This window comes from Peromyscus californicus, unplaced genomic scaffold (assembly GCF_007827085.1).
Source record: "Peromyscus californicus insignis strain IS unplaced genomic scaffold, ASM782708v3 Scaffold_13__1_contigs__length_99412109, whole genome shotgun sequence".
NCBI classification, from domain to species: Eukaryota; Metazoa; Chordata; class Mammalia; order Rodentia; family Cricetidae; genus Peromyscus; species Peromyscus californicus.
In genome coordinates this window covers 39,177,556-39,198,052 of record NW_026294424.1, presented here as the reverse complement: position 1 = coordinate 39,198,052, position 20,497 = coordinate 39,177,556, and the positions used below count along the sequence as shown (strand labels likewise).

Sequence of the window (20,497 nt, the reverse complement as noted above, 5' to 3'; positions counted from 1 at the left end):
CAAATGCCTGTTTTCAAAGAAAACAGCTTCAGATCTCATTAGGAGCCCAAACCTAAACAGCTCAGCTCCAGGAAAGACTCCAGTGGGCAGCCTGCAGTGAGATGCTGCTGCTACACGCACACTGTGAACACGGTGGGCAAGTGGGGGCTGGAGCAGGAGATTAGAGAGTGCAATGTCCCACAGTTCGGCACACACAGTGGCCAAGATTCCCTGTCTAGATGTGTCTGGAATGAAACTCTACCTGTGCAGGATGACCTGTGTGAGCTCCCTCTGATGAGCTGAAGGCAATATTTTCAACTGAAATTCCACTATGAGAATTATCTCTTCACCAGCCCCTGGGGCCCACAGATCCATCTGCCTACACAGTCAGTCCACCTGGATCCAAGCAAACAGGAACTCAGAAACAGGTTTCAGCAACTGCAGTCACTCATTCTCCAAATATTCTCTGAGACAGCCAGGTGGGAAGAGATCAGATTACAGCTGTTGGGAGTCCTGGGTTTAAATTTAAGATCTCTTCTTGCCAGCTCTGTGAGTCCAGACCCATTTACTATTGCCAAGTGCCAATTTCTCCATCTTTAAAATGGGAAGAGCTGCTGGAGATGGAGACTATGGCAGGGCACTAGAGGAACCCGGCTCAGGGCTTGGCTGCTCCAATTCAATGGCATGGTTCTTTGGCTCTCTTCATAGACGCCACTGCTGGGATCCTTGCCTCATCTTTGCAAGGCTGACCTGCACTTTGATCACGGCCACTAGGTGGGAGAGGAAGGACTTCTAAGGCAGAGGGCTCATGGTAAATACAAACCCCTGCTCCCTGGATTTCATCCAGCACTTTCCCTCCAGGAACTAGCTCACTCTGAGGGGCGTGGCTGGGAGGAGTGGGGATAAAGCGCCACAAGTATGTGAGCTATAAAAACTCAACTGGCTTGGGCTCCTATATAAATAGCCCAGCCTGCACCCTGGCTGTGAGGACTGGAAACCTGCACTCCCTGGCACACCTGGACGGACCTGCATACTCACAGAGAGGTAAGCCTGGGTCTCTTAAATATTTCTTTAAATATATATAATTATTGTTGCTGTTGTTATTGTGTGTATGATTGAAGGGGTGGAGGCTGATATGGTGAGAGCAGAGGATAACTTGTAGAAGCGGGGTCTCGCCTTCCACCTTTACGTGGGTTCCAAGCATCGAACTCGGGTTCATTTGAACTCAGGTCATTGGGTTTGCTTGGCGAGTGCTTCTATCTTCAGAGCCATCCTGTCAGCACCCTTTTTGAAAGGGGTTTTACACACGCGCGCGCACGCGCGCGCACACACACACACACACGCACACACACACACACACACACACACACACACACACACACACACACAGACACCCACGACTTCTCAGCTGCTGGACCTACCTGGATCTGGATCACATGATGGAGCCATGAAAGCTCGATCACAATGCCGGCAGAAACAGGTCTCTCCCTGGCTTATCTAGCCTCCTGTTCAATCCCACGGTGCTTTAGCCCAAACTCTCTGAAAGCCTTTTCCTTTTCAAGCCCCATAGGTGGGCCGAGTGCTGGACAGAAGCGAGTTCATAGCCACTTCCTGGACTTTTCCTATTTTCCAGAAAAATTCTCTATTTTTTTTTAAAGCATAAATGATATGAACTGTCCAGTCATCGTGTTTGGTGCCACACCAAACCTTGTACAGTTCACTATTTTATTGTTTCTTATTGATATTTTCTGAAAAGCAGAGTAAAGATGAAAAGCAGGACGTGAGAAATAAGTAATGATAGAGAGACACACTCTGGCTTCCCACTCCACCTGTCTCTGCTTATCTTATCAGCCTGAGCCTTAACTGTCCCAGTGGTTACCTGGGGTGTCTTATCAGCCTGAGCCTTAACTGTCCCTGTGGTTTCCTGGGGTGTTACATTAACAGCTCTGTGCAAGGCTCTTTTGTGGATTAGGAAGGGTGAGAATTCAATGCTAGTGGGCAGCTTAACACCTCATAGGTGGCAAAGAAACGCGGGCTTCTCTTCTGCCTTTACCTATAGTTTCCTTTCCTACCCCATAAAAAACATGTTGCTTAATGCACCATTGAAAGTCATTTTCTTTTTTGTTTTAAAAAAGCATTAAGTAAATATTTCCCATGTGCCCTGCCTGCACTGTGCCACTGAGCTCAGGCATGATCCTTCAGTCTTGCAGTCTGAACAATGTGAAACTCCTCCCTCTCCACCCTGTTTCCCTTGGCCCCATCAAGTTCAATGGCCTCCCCCACCTTCTTGCCTTTCCGGGCTCTTCTCATGAATTTCCCCCTCTGTCCCCACAGCTACACCCAGCCCTGAGTGTCAAACCCTGTGCACGTTCAACTCTGAGTCAACATACCTTTCCATGACACTTCTATGACTCCTGATACATCCTTTCACAATCGGTGATCATTGGTGCCCATGTAGATTATGGGGTGGAAACACTGCTCTCTCTGGAGCTAGAAAAGGGGTAGGTGATTATTTCAACAATTTCTAGAGGGGAAGAGTGGCTTTTTTAAGATTAAACTGATGGCTGAGAAGAAAGTCCCTAGTTGACGCTATTTAAATTCCTCCAGCTGTATCTTGTAAGCTCTTTAAGATACCTGTGGCTTTCTCACTCACCGTGAAAATGTTCATTATTTTGTTATGTTGTAGGTAGGTATGCAATGCTTGTTGCATGAGTAGATGAAGGGCTGAGAAAGTGAGAAAATGCAGGAGTCATGAGGGAATGGAGAAGGGTCATGGGTGAGTTTTGACTTTATCTGAAGTGGAAATGAGAGCAGTCAGGCTGCTTGGCAGACCTGGAGGTGGGCAAGCCTGTGTGGAGGGAGACAGCCTGCAGTCCTGCCCCATCGGTTCCTGCCACTCACTCACCCGCCTTTCCCAAACAGGTGTCCACCCAGCGGAAGCCATGAGAATCCACAGCCTCTTCCTGCTCTCCTTCCTTCTGGCTACTCAGGTCCTCTCAGAAAAGATCAGAAAGAAAGCCAAGAATGCACCCCACAGCATAACAGAGGAGGGTACATCTGCCCCTTTGGGCAAGGCCCAGAATAAGCAGAGAAGCAGGGCATCCAAATCCATGACCCATGGCAAGTTTGTCACCAAAGACCACGCCACCTGCAGATGGGCTGTGACTGAGGAGGAGCTGGGCGTCAACCTGAATGTCCAATGTACTCAAGCAGATCGTGAGTTTTCTTGTGTTTTTGCTGGTGATCCAACCGGCTGCCTTAAGCACGACAAAGACCAGATCTACTGGAAACAAATTGCCCGCACACTTCGCAAACAGAAGGATATCTGCGGGAACTCCAAGAGTGTCCTGAAGACCAGAGTGTGCAGAAAGAAGTTTCCAGAGTCTAACCTCAAACTGGTAAACCCCAGTGCACATGGGAACATGAAGCCCAGAAAGGAGAAAGCAGAGGTCTCCTCAAGGGAGCACAATAAAGTCCAAGAAGCTTCCACCATGGAGCCAAACAAGGTCAAAGAGGACACTGCTCCCCATCCAGCTGTGACCCAGACAGTGTCCATCAAAGATCCAGAGTGTCTAGAGGACCCAGATATGCTCAACCAGAGGAAGGTTGCCCTGGAATTCTGTGGGGAATCTTGGAGCTCCTTCTGCAGGTTCTTCCTCAACATGTTACAGGCCACATCATGCTGATGAAGTTAGAGGGAGCAGCCTAAGAGTTGAGGGGTCAGAGCCCCAGTGTCTGCTGCAAAGCTCCCCAGGTTCCATACAAGATACAAACTTTTGTGCTACCGGACCACAGCAAAGTATTTAAACCGTTTTTGTAAATTTTATTTTTGTGTTTTAGAATTTGCTTTGTTCTTTCACATCCTTGGATGTACTTTTTAAAGACTCTTTACCTCAGTGTATTCTTCCATGGACCACAAGTCTAGATGCATATGAGGAGTGGATAAATCCAAGTGATAATTTCCATGCAAGGAATTTTTGGCTGTATTTACCAGGATAATAAAGTTCTGAGCATTCTCAGAAATACCACCAACTACTGTTTCCTTTCTATACCTCTTGTTCTGAAAGAGCTTGTGGCTCATTGTCAACAGGCCTCCAGATATGAGTTGATGACTATGTAAGGTTGGCTTTAGGGTCCATCTGTCCAAAGTTCTCCCCTCAGACAATCCATCCTATTTTTTCTCCGTACCTACTGACCACATTCTTTGATATTTATTGAAAACTGTCCACCAGGATCTGTTTTCAGTGGGATCTCCTATGCATAGTGTCTTGTAGTGACTTGTCACAGATGGTGAGAGAGAAGGCAATAATAATTCCTTGGAACTAGGAATATTTTAAATTATAATTATAATTATTATTATTATTATTATTATTATTATTGTGTATAAAGGTACATGCATGCCATGGTATGCATGTGAATGTCAGAGGACACCTTTGTAGGGTTGCTTTCATCTTTGCACAGATCCCAGAGGTGAAACATGGGCCGTCAGCCCTGTAATCCAAGCTTTTTTACCCATTGGGCCATCCTACTAGCCTCAGGACCCAGGAATTATAGCCACTGAGAATATAGGCTTGAGGACTCAAGTCAGAACTCCCCATGCCCATTCACCATATGTAGAACTGTCCTTACAGAGCCCACTGGGGACAGAGGTCTGGTCAGCAGCGCCCTGTGATAACAGCTGTAACAGAAGGAGGTAAGTGCTGCATAGAAAACCAGAGATGCGGTAGTGGGAGATGTGGGTTGATCTTCACAGGGAAGCAATGGTAGAGCTGGGCTCGGGAGAAAGCATATTTAATAATGAGATGGAGGGGCTGGAGTGATGGCTTAGCACTTAAGACCACTAGCAGCTCTTCCAGAGGGCCTGGGTTTGATCTCCAGCACCCATGGCAGTTCATAACCATCTATAACTCCAGTCCAAGGGATCCAACACCTGCTTCTAATACACAGACATATATGGAGGCAAAACATACATATAAAATAATAAATCTTAATAATTAAGAAAAAGAATAAAATGACATAGAGTAAGACACATTCAACATGATAGCACATGTTACAGCAAAGACATGTGAAGTACTAGAAGCTGGGAGTGGTCAGGTAGTCGGGTTGACACACATAGTCAAGACTGCTGCTCTTAGCTGCATAGACGTTAGTAGAAAAAGGCTGAAGTTATTTTTGAGTCCGGAGCTGGGGAGAAAGAACTTCCTATTGCCTTATTACATTCACCCAGTGGGGAAATTAAAGGATCAAAGTGGGTAAAAGCCCCACCCTTAGCATTTCTGATGGTGGCAGAGAGGAATGGCAAGTCTGATGCCAACAGAAGCTGTTGCTATTGTTACCCTCCCAGGCTGTATAGGTGGCCTCACAGTGACATTAGGAGGGCACCAGAACTCTGTAAGGCTAACAAGAGTTCTATGACCTTACAGTGCCTGTGATAACATAAGTAGTACCTATACAAGCTCATGGCAGACAAAATCCTAGAGAGGGAGGTGGGAAGGGAGTCCCAGCCCTAGGTGAAGAGCTATTATCAACAGAGAGCTGCAGGGAGTTTTCTCTAAGGGTGGTGGCCCTTGGTAGGCCAACCACATTCCACTGAAAGGTCATGCACCCAACAGTATAAAGACAGCACAATTTGGGCTTGATGGGCATAAAAAAAAAGAGGGCACAGAGTTGGGTGGGCAGGGAAGTGGGGTGGGTCTGGAGTAGTTGGGGGAGGGGAGTAAATATGATCAAAATAGAGTATATAGAATTCCCGAAGAATTAGTAAAAAAAAAACAAATTTAAGACTAAAAAAAAAAAAGCCACTCACTTGTTATGGGCCTGGTTCTGTGCCAAGACTCGCCCATAATTATGCCCATTCACTCACTGTCTCATTCATTCACATGTGGTTTATGGAGCCTGGACTCCTCCCAGGTGTGTTCCAGGTGTTGGGCACACAGCAATGTACCACAGATGACTGTTCTGCTGTTACAGCTCTCACTGATGGGGAGAGTGGTGATAAATATAATTCTACATGTTAGAGAAGGAAGGGGAAGTTGGGAGGGCTTCTGTAGAAGAGAAACATGGTAACAACTTTTACACCACTGGTCAGGGACCTCTCTCTAGAGGTAAAACTTGAACACAGATCTAAACAGAAGGATGGAGCCAGGTGATGTTCAGTGTTAAGAATGTTCCAGAAGGAACTGTCAGAGCAAACGGTCTGACATCATGGATGATTTCTTTGTTCTCTGCTAAGTTTACACTATTTCCCAGGCCTTCCTCCAGACTCCAGAAATAACAGTCGGGACAGGAGAAAATGTATCTTCATCTTTATGATGTATTCCATAACAGGGATCATGCTCGACACACTAACGGAATGCCAAAGACTGGAGTGCCATCACAAGATGAGGCCCTGGGCCTGGCTTGAGAACCTGACTGTTAAGTCTCAAACCCTGGGACAAATGGCTGAGGTGCCTATTTAATGTATCAAAGTGGACCTGGCTGCCAGATTCTCCCAGCATCCCTCAGACCCTACCTGTTACAGGGTCCTCCTGGCTTACATACCCTTCCCCCTACCCTGAACTCCCCAGCCCAGGGGGCTGGGCTGCTCTTCCCTGTATTATCTAGCCATCCCTTTCTGTACCTTTGCCTACTTGTCTGCTGCACCTGGCTCCCCTCTTTCCCCTCTCCTGTTCTCACATGGCTCAGGATCATGTCCACTGTGGACTGTCCCAGATGTCTGCCTCTGGTTATGCTCTCCCCTTTATCTACAATAAACCCTCTCCTCCACCATGTTCTCAGGAACAGCCATGTCCTTTCCTTTTATTTTTTTATTCATTCACTAACCATCAACTTCAGGAATTGAACCAACCTCCCAGACTCTCAAAGATTGGCCCTGAGCATGGGGTCCTATTGGGAGGTGGGACTTTAGGAGGTGGGGTTTAGTGGGAGTGAGTTAGGTCATGGGGGGTGTGTCCTTCAAGGAGACATTGGAAAGCCAGCCTCTTTGTCTTTGCTTTCCTTTCTGGCCGTCAGCTGATCCCATCATGATGAGATGAGCCACCACAGACCCTAAAGGACAGGGCCAAGGGGTCATAGACCAGAACCTATTAAACCAGGAGCCAAAACAAACCTTTTCTGTTACTGTATTGTAGAGCGCTTGCTTAGTATGCATGTGGCTCTGGGTTCAAACCCCAGGGCCAGAGTGAGATAAATAAATAAATTACCCATTACACCCTCCTTTTAGATAGTGGGTGCCCCTAGAAGTAGATGTTTAGAGTCTGTAGTGTAACACCAGATTGTACCCAGAGGAGAAAGTACTGTAATGAGTGAGTGCTCTTGGATGGTTTGATGGCGGCTTTCTTCTCTTTAATTTCAGTTTGACTTTAGTTTTGTTGTTATTGTTTGTTTGCTATTAACTGTTGTTTGAGATGTAGCCTCAATATGTAGACCAGGCTGTCCACAAACTCAGTCTGTGGCTCAGGATGGCTTCAAACTCATAAAGGAGTATGCCTCAGCCTCCCCAGTATTGGGAATTTGGGCATGTATCAAGATGTTTGTCTTGGTGTTGTATTTTTATAGAATAGAAAGTGGCCAGGTGCCACCATTAGTGATCACCTGCAAGATAACAATGACATTGTCCTCATTCTTTCATTTAATCCCTCAACAACCTTGCCTGACAGGACTTCTCAGACTTGTGTCCTAAATGAAGGGAACAAGACTCAGAAAAGCTAAGGAGCTTCTGAGGACACGAGACAAGAAGAGGCGAGCCTGTTAGGAGAACACCTGCTTGAGGGACTCAGGAGTCCTGCAAACTGGGGAACTTGAGACTTTTCTTTACTGGGTAAGACTGACAGTTATGTTATTCAGATCCCAGCCACACCTGGATGTGTACAGGATCAATCAGTTCCTTTCCCACATGAACTCCCTTCCAACTTTAACAAATAGAAAATTCTAGAAACTAACACTTGCATTTGTGTTCAACTTTTCATCCTAATCATATCCTGAGGGAAGGTTTTAAAACTTTAAGTAAAAATAAGCAAAAGATAATCCAGGCTTTATGTTGGATTCTACCTTAATCGCCACTGTATAGTTTCTCTGAGAACTTTCCGGATATAAAATACAGAGGCTTCTCTCTCTGACTCTCTGTGTGTGTGTGTGTGTGTGTGTGTGTGTGTGTGTGAGAGAGAGAGAGAGAGAGAGAGAGAGAGAGAGAGAGACAGAGACAGAGAGACAGAGAGACAGAGACAGAGACAGAGACAGAGACAGAGAGACAGAGAGAGAGACAGAGAGACAGAGACAGGGAGAGAGAGACAGAGAGAGAGAAAGAAAGAGAGAGACAGAGACAGAGACAGGGAGAGAGAGACAGAGAGAGAGAGAGAGGGAGAGAGAGAGAGAGAGAGAGAGATTTAAGATAGGATTTCCCTTGACTGCAACAGATGGCAAGCTTTTAGGTATGCAAGGGGAGCTGACTGAAGGCATGGCTGCATCCCCTAAAGCCACTAGGAGTAGTCATCTCTATCTGCCCCATAATTCAGCAGGAGGGCCCCTTCCCTCCAGCATCTCAACTCTGTGTGGTAACTCACAGCAACACTAGTGCGAACTTGAATGTCTGGAATCAGGCACAGCTCACTTGGCAGCCTTCCCGTCCGCCTTCTTTCATAACCTCCCCACTAAATTGCTTTTAGCAGAATAAGCAAGAGATACAAAGTGTCAGGGGTTAAAACTCCCTCCCAAGTACAAGTCCAGTCACCCTCTGGTGTCTTGGTTTTCATAATGTCTCTCTGCACACCTTGTATGTCTTCCTCAACAAATATGCCATACAACAAACATATACAAGAACATAGTTATAGGGGTCCATTCAGCTGAGGACTCAGGAAGGGTGGGCGATTCTCTAAAATGGCTGATTTGGGACCTGGAAGCTTGGATCTGGGCTCTCCAGGACAAGTTTTCATAATGTTCTTGGAAATGTGTATGATAATGCAGAGCTCCAGCCATCTGGCCCGACAGCATAGAGCTGGCACTCAGTGCAAGGCTCGCCACAGGCCTTGCCTGAGTGAATGAGAGAAGAAATCACAGCAAGGACAAAGATAGACTTCAGAGTGAAAGAAAACTGGGTTTGAGTTTCTGGCTGTGTCAGCTGGGAGGAGTTATTTCATCTGATGTTCTCACCCATAAAACGGGAGTAGGAGAAATGCATTTGATAAGGATGATCAGTGATTAATATCAAAAGCACTAATAGCATACACAGGGAATATCATAAGAAGGAATTTGCTGTGGGTGAGTAGACAGCTGAGAGAAGAGGCAATAAGTCTGTTTTTAAGGAAAGCAAACCTCAGACTTCTCTTGCTTATTAACAAAAACTGGCTGTCCCAAGTCACCTTCTGATAGGTATTCTCTACCTCACAGTCCTCAGTAGCCCCTTCATACCTGCCAGGGACAGAAACATTGTCCCTGATCTAGGAGCAAAATGGTGACAAATATGACTTATGAAGGCAACTATGGAGACATCCTTCTGTGCCTTCCTGTCCACAGTCTATCAGTTCCTCCTCCTCTGCCTCCTCCTTCCAACCCTGAGGAGTCTGAGCTTAAGGGCTCCATCTACCAGGGCTCCCTAGCCCATCTCTTCAGGAGTCCATTGCTTTCTCTGTTGTCTGCATGTGGGTGACATTCACACTTCTAACTCCAGCCAGATTCTGCCCCTCGATATCATGTTTCTCCTCTGTTCAGCTCATGAGACAACCTTCCAATTGCTCAGTCAGAACCCTTCAGGATTGTATTGGATTCTTCTCAAACTTCATGTCCAATTCACTTTCAAGTTCTGTCCTCTGTACCTTCAAGCCACAATTCAAGATCCTAGCCATGACCCCTTGCCACCCAGCCTTGTCCCGGCCCAGCCTCTTTGACCTGGGTAATTGTGACAGTGTCCTGATGGGTCTCCATGTTTCTGGTTTTATCTCTCGGAGTCCACTTTAGCACAGTGGGGAGGAAAACACTCTCATCTTCTCTACCTTGTCATTTATATTTTTCTTCTAAAAAAAAAAAACCTTTTAATGGTTCATTGTCTCATTCAGAGTAAACACCAAAAAGGTCTTTCTGATGTTGATGCTTTACAAAGCTACGTGACTTGGCTTCCCTTACTGATTGCCAGCATTACCCGCTATGTATAACTCCGTGGTTGCTCTGCTCCATGATGCTCCTGAAGTTCACCCAGCACATCCCTTTCTACCTTCTGGACATTGTACCAGGAAAAATCTCTCACCATTTCCAGGTCTCTCTCTGAAGTCATCTGAGTTCCCAACCCTACTCTGCTTTTCTCATCCCAGTCAATTCATGGCTCAAATTAAAGGAATGAACTGGCAGGAATATAAAGGGGCTCTAGATGGCAGAAGGGTTGGGAGAGAATGAGGGGCTGATGGCAGAGAGACACCTGCTTTAAATCAAAGGGAGCGGGAACGGGAGGGCTGTTTTCTCGGAAGACAGGCGACAGAAAGTTCTGGTCCCCATTCAAAGGTTGTGCCAGATCTTCCTAGCAAGCTCAGAGCTCCATGAAGTACTTGTCATTTTCTCCAGGTAGCTCACAAGAGCTGGGCAAGGCAGAGGAGGCATGGAGTAGGAGTGGCAGGCAGTGATGTGGCCATCAGCAACAGAGGTATGGGTTCAGATGCTGGCTCAGCTACTTACTGGCCTCATGAATCCTGGACACATTCCCTAACATCTCCAAGACTTGGCTTTATTCCCTCAGCAAGCATGGTTGGGTGTTTGAGCATATGTAGGCTACTGGTGAACATATGCACAGCAAGAACATCCAGAGTCATGGGCCAGGTCCCTAGGGGCCAGGTACCTGCTATACTCAGAAATGACCTCACGGCTTCTCACAGCCTCCCCTCTGGGAGCTGCTGAAGGGAGTCTGCAACAGCTACCCTATATTTTATAAAGCACTAGTTTCTGGCCACAGTTCACTCTAAAAAGCCACAGTCTTGACATGAATGGCACCATTTTGAGTGTAAGTACCAAGAAAGCATGACTCTGCACATTGTATACACAACTAAACAACCATCATTGGCCAGCACACTAAGAAACACATGCTGATAAATAATTTATTCATGTCAGTAAATATTGATGCTTGTGAATAAACCAAATTACATTGGGGAAGTGGGAGAAGAAAGAAGGAGCTTATGATTCACATCTGATGGAATCTCCTCCCCTGGGACCCTAAGAGAAAAAGCACCCCAAGATTGAGATGTGTCAGTTGTGCTGATCCATTTCCTGGCCACTTGTCATGAGCCTCATCCAGAAACATTGCCCCACAAAAGACCTCTGCCTCAGTCCTCAGGTTCCAGCTGGAGGGCAATTTTTCTTGTTGTGATGCTTACCCCACTTCAGATTGTCACTGTCAATAACCAGCCACTGAGACATACATTGGCCACTCTGGAACTTGAAAAAAAGAGTGAAGACTTTTTTCCCATCTGTCTCATCTCTCTGTAGCTGATTAATGTTTTCTTAGCCATTCTGTAACCTACAGAATGTGTATATGTTTGTATACAGTCTAATGTGTGGTCTGAGAGTTAGGATTAGTAATTCAGGTTGAAATGAAAGAACTTACGATTTCCAATGTCTCGAAGGCAAATTCAAAAAGCACTTGACAAATGGCAGCCAATGGAACCTGACATACCTTGTCAACTTATAGTTAATACAGTTTGACATTATGGGAAAACACAGGGCCATCCACCTATGTTGCTGACACAACATACTCATGACAGCCAGCTTCATCCTCATAATGAAGCTGAAGCTGAGAAAGATAGGAAACGTCCCATTGCCATCGTTATTAAACACCAGGGGGGAAGGGAAATCCAGGCATTACGGTCTTAAAGACCTTGCTGTTGACCACATGGCACCATCAAGAAGCTGAAGGCTGGGAGCCTAGCTGGTTTGAAAGCGTGCAGGTCCCTGGTTTTGACCTCAAGTACCACTGGAGAAGAAAGAGAAGAAGTTGGATGTGATAAAAGAGAAAGAAGAGGAGGCAGAAAGAATGGTGAAGGAGGAGGAGGAGAGCTCCAACGTAGCTTTGTAATTGGGATATAAAATTAAGATGACAGGTTGCAATCAGAAAGGAACATCAGGTATCTGAGGAAAGATGAGCAGCAATCAAAGTCAGTGGAGGGTTCTTTGAAGAGGGAATTACTGGACCAACACTTTTAGAGTGAGGTTGTCTTGGGGAAACCAAGAATCAGGGAGCAGCCCAGGCAGTTTTTGAGAGAACTATGATAAAAGGAGCCAGAGTATGGTCTCCAATAGTGATATTATGCCCCATCCCCTAGAGCCTGGTCTATATAAGAAGGTTGTATCTTCAGGTCCAGTGGATCCAAAGTGGGCTGGGGACATTTCTGTGGGTACAGAAGCCTCCGTTTGTGCTGCTTTTAGGCCGAGTGTTTGGTGGAGCAACTGATAGGAATCAGGTGGTCACTGCTGTGGGGCACAGGTGAGCAGGAAATGAGTCTTTCTAGCTTCCTGGTCTCTTCTTGGGACTTAGTACCCACCTGGCTCCTAGCAGCTGTTCAAGAGATCTGAGATTGCGGCAGGGTTTCTCAATCTTAGTGCTATTTACAGTGAGAGCTGATAACACTTGGTACTGAGCAACTGTGCAGTTGGGAACAGCATCCCCAAGGCCTAGACACCAGGGGCCTACAGCTACCTTTGCCTCCATTGGGACAGTCAAAATTACCTCCAGAAGTTTCTAAACATCTCTAAAGGTAGTTTCATTCCCAGCTGAGAACAATTGGGGCATGGGGTAATGACACCCCTCCTCAAGTCCCTCTGGCTACTGCTGTCTTCTTCTGGGAGGGAAGAAAGAAGGTATGATTCTGCGAAGAAGTGGGTTGACCATGGGTTACAATGAAAGTGTACTGGGTCTGGGCAGTGGTGGCTCACACCTATAATCGAAGCACTCAGGAGGCCGGGGCAGGTGGATCTCTGAGTTTGAGGCCAGCCTGGTTGGTCTACAGAGCAAGCTCCAAGACAGCCGGGGCTACACAGAGAAACCCTGTCTTGAAACAAAGAAACAAACAAGCAAATGAAGTGTGCCGGGGAGCATGAGATGGAAAGTGGGCCATTGCCCATTAGAAATGACCTGTTTTAGTTGTGTTCTGCCCTAGTTCATCCTTTATTGGCAATAATACCAAAGCTTAGTGAGTTGAAGCAGTGGAGAGTAGACTGGCTCATAGTTCTAATAAGGTCAAGGGGTCATACACATGATGCTTTCGGGGGCAGAATCTTCAGGTGATGCAGGAGGGTGAGAAACCCAACTAAATGGGCCTTTATAGCAAATCCACTATCAAGATAACCCATCGACCATTGATAAACTAATGATGTGAGGAAAATATTTCAGACATAAGAGTAGAGCCCTAAACTCCTCTAACAGGTCCTAACTGATCTGATTGTTCACTATCTCATAAAAGACTCAATTTTGACATGAGCTTGGGAGAAGACAAACCATTTTCAAACTATGGTGTGCTCTAAATACAGGCTGATGATGTCAGCCCAAATGAAGAAACGTCATTTAGACTAAAATCCATTTTACAGATTCAGGCACTGCCTCTAAAGCTGACTGCCACGTTCTCTGTGAGACCCAGCGGCTCTTCTGCTATCATCAGCTGTTGTTGGGGGTTTTTACTCTTTCGGGGGAACCTGCCACCCAGCTCCCAAATAAATCATATACAGAGGCTTATTCTTAGTTATGAATGGCCAGCCTTAGCCTGGCTTTTTTTTTTTTTTGCCAGCTTTCCTTAAATTAAATTATCCCATCTACCTTTTGTCTCTGGGCTTTTCCCATTCTCTTACTTCTGTAAATCTTACTCTTACTCCGTGGCTTGCCGTGTAGCTGGATGGCTGGCCCCTGGAGTCCTCCTTCTTCTCTCACTCCTTTTTTTTTTTTCTACCTCCTCCCAGATTTCTCCTTCTATTTATCCTCTCTGTCTGCCAGCCCTGCCTGTTTCTCTCTCCTGCCTCACTATTGGCCATTCAGGTCTTTCTTAGACCATCAGGTGTTTTAGACAGGCAAAGTAGCACAGCTTCACAGAGTTAAACAAATGCAACATAAACAAAAGTAACACAGCTTAAAATAATATTCTCCAACAATCTACCACCAGAACTGGCTGCAAAATCAAGCACAATGTCCGCTTTCTTCATGAGATCAGACAAGGCACAGGATGCTCTTCTTAGAGTGCACAGGGCACGTAGGTATCTCCCAAGCCAGACGATGCTACCTCCTTCTGCACCTACTTCCACTAATGCAGAAGCTGTGGAACTGTCCTTCCTAGAACTGGGCATGATGATTGTTCTTAGCCAAGTACCAGCTGCTGGAGTGCTGGGGTAACTGGCTAGAGCCAGCACAGGCACCAGTGCTAGAAAGGCTTATGGCTGAAGCCCTTGGACTCACGGAAGCTAGACAGTGCTGAGGATGAGGAAGGGTACTCATTTTTTCCAGATCAGTAGGCAATGTGAAGATTGGGAGGGAAAAAAAAGGAGCCATGTCCATATTTATTAGGTAATTTCTCATGCAAAATACTGGCTGCAGGTCAGAATCATCTGAGAATCTTTTGAAAATCCCAGATACCCAGACTACAGCCAGAGCAGTCACACTGAAATGGCTTGGGGATGGCTCAATGATTCCTGAGGCATCCGAGGTGATTGGCATGGGTGCCAAGGTGGAGCTACACTCTGCTGGGTGCCGATCCAAGTGTTTTTATGGTGTTACTTCATTTTATCTCCACAAATACTTCACTGTCAAGACTGTCCTAAGATAAAAGGGCAGGGCTACAGGGAGTCTAGCTGCTTGCCAGGGACACTGTGTTCCTGAGAGACAGAGGCTGGGGTCTCCCTAGGCAGCATGCTCTCAGAGCCTGAGTTTCTAAGCATTCACACAGGCCTAGAATTCGCTAAAACGGATAGGCTGGCCGGCCAGTGAGCCCAAGGGGTTTCTCTGTTCCTGCCTCCTCAGCACTTGGATTATGAGTGTGAACTACCCTGGCCAGCTTGCAAAGCAGTCATTTTGCCAACTGAGCTGCCTCCCAGCTTCTTCTTAAAATACTTCTGGCATTTACAAGGGTGCTTCTTTATGTGTCCCTGTTATGAATCCACACTGTCAAAAACTGGGTATGCAGCCTGCAAGTTGGGTGCTGAGAATGTGTGTGTTCCCCTCCAAACTAGAACTCTTAACATGTTGAATGTCCGGGATCAAGAATCAAATGTAAAAGCCCAACTCCCAAGGACACCCAGGGTGTAGGAGGGGCCACACACACAGGTCCCACCCTCTGCCCACTGCACATTCTCACCCTGAAGCTTGCAAGTGGCTAATCACGTCCTCAGAAAAGCAAAGAAAGTGTTGGGGCCACCTGACTTCCTCCTTCTGTCACCAGTCTGGACACACTTTCTCTGATTCCTGCCTCACAAAGCTTAACATCCTTGGCATTTGCTCAAAACAAGCTGAAGGGAGACAGACCCTGTCTGTCTACATCAACACTCGCACACCCACTTCCAGGGCAGACGCGCTTTGAAGAAGACACGAAAGGAAGAGGGGAAGAAGAGATTCGCTCACTCTGTTTTAGAACTCAGGAGTCATACATGACATGTTAGCAGGAAGGAATATTAGGAAAAAAAAACATCAAAAGAAGAAAACCAACAGCCGCATCCACCTGGACCGCACTGTGGAGCTTCAGGGTGTCCTTTCAGTTCTCTATTAAGCATGTATGAAAACCCCAGCACCACATAAAATCAAGCATGATGATGCACATCTGTGATCCCAGCCCTCAGGAGGTGGAGGCTGGAGGATCAGAAGTTCCAGACTGTCTGATACAAAATGATTTCAACACCTGGTGGTACACATCTTTAATCCCAGCACTCAAGAGGCAGAGGTAGGTGGATCTCCATGAGTTTGAGGCCTGCAGAGTTTACACGGCTAGTTCCAAGTCAGCCTGGAGACACCAACAAACAACGGCCAAAAAAACAATAAAAAAAAGAAGAGGGCTCAAGGCCAGCCTGGGTTATATGAGACTGTCTCTAAAAATTTTTGTTGTGATAAATGAAAAAGAATGCATTTTATTACTGAAAAATTCAGACACACACAAACAAAGAGATGGCTGTGGTCAATGTTTAAGCAGATCAGTTTATTCAACTGCCACATCACGGCCAATCTCCTGGCATCTACGTACCATCCCCCTCACTCACTAGTTTGTTTAGAAGCAAGTCTGAGACCTCAGATTATTTCATTTGCAAACACGTCGATGCATGTTTCTTAAGATAAGACTTTGCTCATGTTTAAGGTTCTTGCCAAACTACATGCCAAAGGACTTTTACAGCAAGGCCCATTCCCACCAGCAGTGTAAGAATGTGGCCATTTCTCTTTACTCTCATCACCCTGAGCATAACAGTTCAATGTCCAGTATGGAGGTGGGTAGGGAGGAAACAATTGAAAGCCAACAGAGATGACTAGAAATGGACAGTTGTAGCGATGCTGAAAAAACTAAACAGGACAACATGATGCAGAGAGTCAATTCAACAGCCAGAACGTCACTGGAGCTGCTAAGGGATGAAAGAGAAGGGAAGGCAGGAAGAGTCACAGAGCCAGGGGCCAGGGCGCCTGGTGGAGGCTGTGAACCCTGGCAGAGCCACTGCTGGCTGCCCCTGGGGTCCTGAAGAGAGAAGTCACTCCAGGGAAAGTACAAGGATGGAAACGGAAAACGTCATTCCATTTCCATGGAGATCAGCCACGTCTTAGATGTTCCTTATAGTAGTACCCACAGTGTCAAAAGCCCAGCAACAGTGGGCAGAATCTTAGGGAATGGTTACCAACACCAATGGATTCACTGGAACAATTTCTAAGGGAGATGGTAAGTAAGTAAAGGTAGGAACATATGCTTTCCATGTCTTTATAAATTAATATGCATGTAACATAGTTCTTATGTGATAGCTAATTGCTTCTCACATCACCACTGGCTATTAGGCAGAAGAGGCAGAAGGCTGGAATAGGAGAGAGCCCTCTGAACTCTTTATACTTTTTGAATTGCTCACTATAGAAAGGTATTAGGATGATCATATGGAATCAACATCCTATCATTTTTGACCAAGCAATTTTATGTAGCTTAAATTAGAGTGTCTCTATTCCTTTTAAAAAAAATAGCCAATTTTGAAAAAAGCAAGAACTGAACTAAACTAGGCGGAGCTGGATGACTTCTGAAGAATGACTGTACATGCATATCTTGGCAATTCTCAACACAGCGTTGTGATATCTACAAGTGAGGGAGTGTTGGCTGTGCTTTTCTGTCAGCTCTGATCACTGTCAAAGGCAGAGGATGAGGTAGGAAGTAAACCATTAGTCTTTCTCAGGCATGCTGTGTATGCACATGCTCGTGGAGCTTAATGCATTTTCCCTCACTCAGAGATGTAAAAAGACACTTGAGCAATCCCGACAGTTCATAATAAAAAACTCCCCCAGGCCTTTTACATACCAGAGGCTGCCAGGGACTCCAGGGGCCTCTGATGAGTGACTGAAATTGTTCAGGTTCAGCAGGAGTCACCCAGGGTACCCTCAGATGCTTCAGCCAGGACAGAAAATCTCAGGAGAAGGTAGAGAGAACCCGGTAAATGCAGAGAGCACTGGTGGGCACCAGGTGCCTTCCACGCCTGGCCTCACAGCAACCGCATCAGAAGAGGTGGCACTTGGCCTGTTTCATAGGAAAATGAGGCCAAGAGACCATGCTATGGTGGTGCAGAACCCAACAGTCATACCAGATGCAGCAAGTGCTAAAGATGCATGGTGTCAGCTGGGCAGTGCTAGGTAGGTATAATGGGGGGAGGGGGGAACAGATATCTATTCAAGGACCAGATGGGGCCTCAAGCAGTACATCTCACCAGACCATCCCCTACTTCTAAGCCTCCAGCAGCTCCCTATTGCCTTCAAACACATCCAAGTGAACACAGATTACAGGAACCTCGCCTAGCTAGTCTTTTATCTGCCACTACTTCAAGCGTCTGCTAGAAACTATTGCCCAGCAGAGATCAATTTCCCCCCTTCCCAGAGGGAAGACTCCTTTGTTACACTCCGTCCCCTCCCTCTACTCTCTTCCTTCTCCTTCTCTGGCATCTTCCCTCTCTCTGATTCTCTTCCTTTTATCCCTTCCTCCTTCTTCTTTTCAATACCTTTTCATCAAGCTCCTACTCCATACCAGGTGCTAGACTGCATCGGGAGGATAAGATTTGATTAATAAAAAGTCCCTTTTTTTCATGGAGGTCATGGTCAAGAGCAAAAGGCATACAGAAATGACCAGTTTGTAGTTGCCAATGAACCTATATGCCAGCACTGTGCTATACAATTACACATACTGAAGTACTGAAGTACTACATGGTGGGAGCTTAAAGTTTTCACAGGGGAAAATCAAGTTTTGAACCAAGCGGTTTCGGGATTTGAACCAAGCAGACTGTCACTAAATGTTCAGCTCCTAAGAACTAAGACAGTCAGCCTGGGTGTGGGGGCACACACCTTTAATCCCAGCACTAGGAAGGCAGAGGCAGGTGGATCTCTGTGAGTTCAAGGCCAGTCTGGTCTACAAAGTGAGTTCCAGGACACAGAGAAACCCTGTCTCAAAAAACCAAAAAACCAAAAAAAAAAAAAAAAAAAAAAAAAAAAAAAAAAAAAAAAAAAGGCGGGGGGAGGGAGGGGGGAGAAAGACAGTCAAGGGACTTAGTAAAAACTCAAGTTTTTTAAACCTGCCTGAGATGGACAAACTCTTCTAGGAAGACCTAATGTCTAGAAGAATCGTCCTGGTTGGCTTTTATTAACTTGACACACAAACCCAGACCTATTGGGAAAGAGGGGATCTCAGTTGAGGAATTGCCTCGACCAGATTGGCCTGTGGGCAAGTGTGTGTGTGGGGGGCATTTTCTTGATTGATGATTGATGCTCACCATCGACAGTCTCCCTTCTGTTAGGTGGTCCTGCGTTGTATAAGAAAACAAACTGAGCAAACTGTAAGGACAAGTCAGTAAACGGTATTCCTCCATGGCTTCTGCTTCAGTTCCTATCTTCAGGTTCCTGCCTTGAGTTCCTGCCCTGACTTCCTTTGATGATAGACTGTAATATAGAAATGTAAGCCAAATAAACCCTTTCCTCCCCAAGCTGCTTTTGGTCAGGGGCTTTAGTATAGCAATAGAAATCCTAACTAAGACAGAAATCTTAGGATAAAGAACAGTGGGAGGAGCCCAATGGGTTGAGGGTTAGCCTGGGCAAAGAGGCATAGGGCTTCCCCCTGAGCAGAAGCAATGGGGTGATGCTGAATACATTGCCTAAAGATTGAATGGGGGGGCATGAGGCAGTGGCTGGGCCACAGAAAACACCATGTGTCAGCAAATCAGTGAATCCTGACAGGAAACATGCACATCACATGGGGAACTGGGTCCCATTTATGGGAGATACCATTACCAAGGATGTGGGCAGAGCAAATGAGAAACAACAGGTAAAGACACACTTGAACTAACAGTGATTGGCCAAAGAGCCATCCACTTCTCTATGGCAAAAGAGGCAGGACAGAATTCATCAGGGAATCAGTCATCGGAGTGTGGATGATGAGCGATCAACTAGGGACATGAAGAGTTAAGGGCAGGACACAATAAAGAATGAAGATGGGAGGGGGTGGGGTCCACCCAGATCAGAGATGGGCTGATGTGGGACATGGACCAAAATAAGATTAATCTTTGACTTAAAGACAAATGGAAATTGCTAGATCTCAGTGAAGATTAAAAGTGAGGATTTCTATTTAGATGACCAACTGACTTTTTGGGCCAGTGACTAAAATTACAGGAGAAATGAGCAGCCTGTTTAGAGAAGGTAATTGATGAGTTTTGTTTGGAACAAGTTGAGTTTAGGCTGTTCATTGGACATCAAACTGCAGATGTCCAGCAGACATTCAGGCTTGCAAACAACTAATTGGGAGGTCTCGGTCTGGAGATTTATATTTGAAAACCATCAGTGGGCAAATTTTAGTCAAAACTACAGAAGTTGAGATATTCCAGGAAGGAGTATTCAGTGAAGTGGACCTGGTTGTCTAGAGAGCACTGCTTGGCATGCTCAACCAATGCTCGCTGCGTAAATGGATGACCCAGTGATGGATGGTTGGAGTGCTCTGAAATCAGAAAGAAGAGACGCATTTCTTGGCAAAGATTCTGTAACTTTAGTGAAAGAGCCAAGGTTGAAAACAGGAATCCATCCAACAGAGCTGCAGATGTTAGCGAGATAATGGGCTGTAGTGAGGAAAGCAACATGGGCAGCCCCATCAGGGTAGATGACGGTCTGTGCGGTTGGATTAGAATCAGAGAGACTGGAAACCAACGTCTTCCTCCTGTTTACATTAATTGGACATTTTAATGGCACCATTTTTTCTTCATTAGCTTATCTAATTTGGTGTAAGTGGCTATTCAGTTGTAGTGTGCGACTGTTTGTCTTGGCAGGGGCAAGAGCGAGATTCTTCCTCAAAGCATTTACTTTGTTTTC

At 45.9% G+C, this 20,497-nt stretch overlaps 1 protein-coding gene across 1 annotated transcript; it reads left to right on the top strand.

Moving 5' to 3' along the window:
- The first annotated feature begins 962 nt into the window (after positions 1–962).
- Positions 963–3,924, top strand: Fgfbp1 (fibroblast growth factor binding protein 1). Its single transcript, XM_052735890.1, has 2 exons — positions 963–1,023; positions 2,902–3,924. The coding sequence occupies exon 2, from the start codon at positions 2,922–2,924 to the stop codon at positions 3,663–3,665; it is 744 nt and encodes a 247-aa protein (XP_052591850.1). The 5' UTR covers positions 963–1,023; positions 2,902–2,921; the 3' UTR covers positions 3,666–3,924.
- The last annotated feature ends 16,573 nt before the right edge of the window (positions 3,925–20,497 follow it).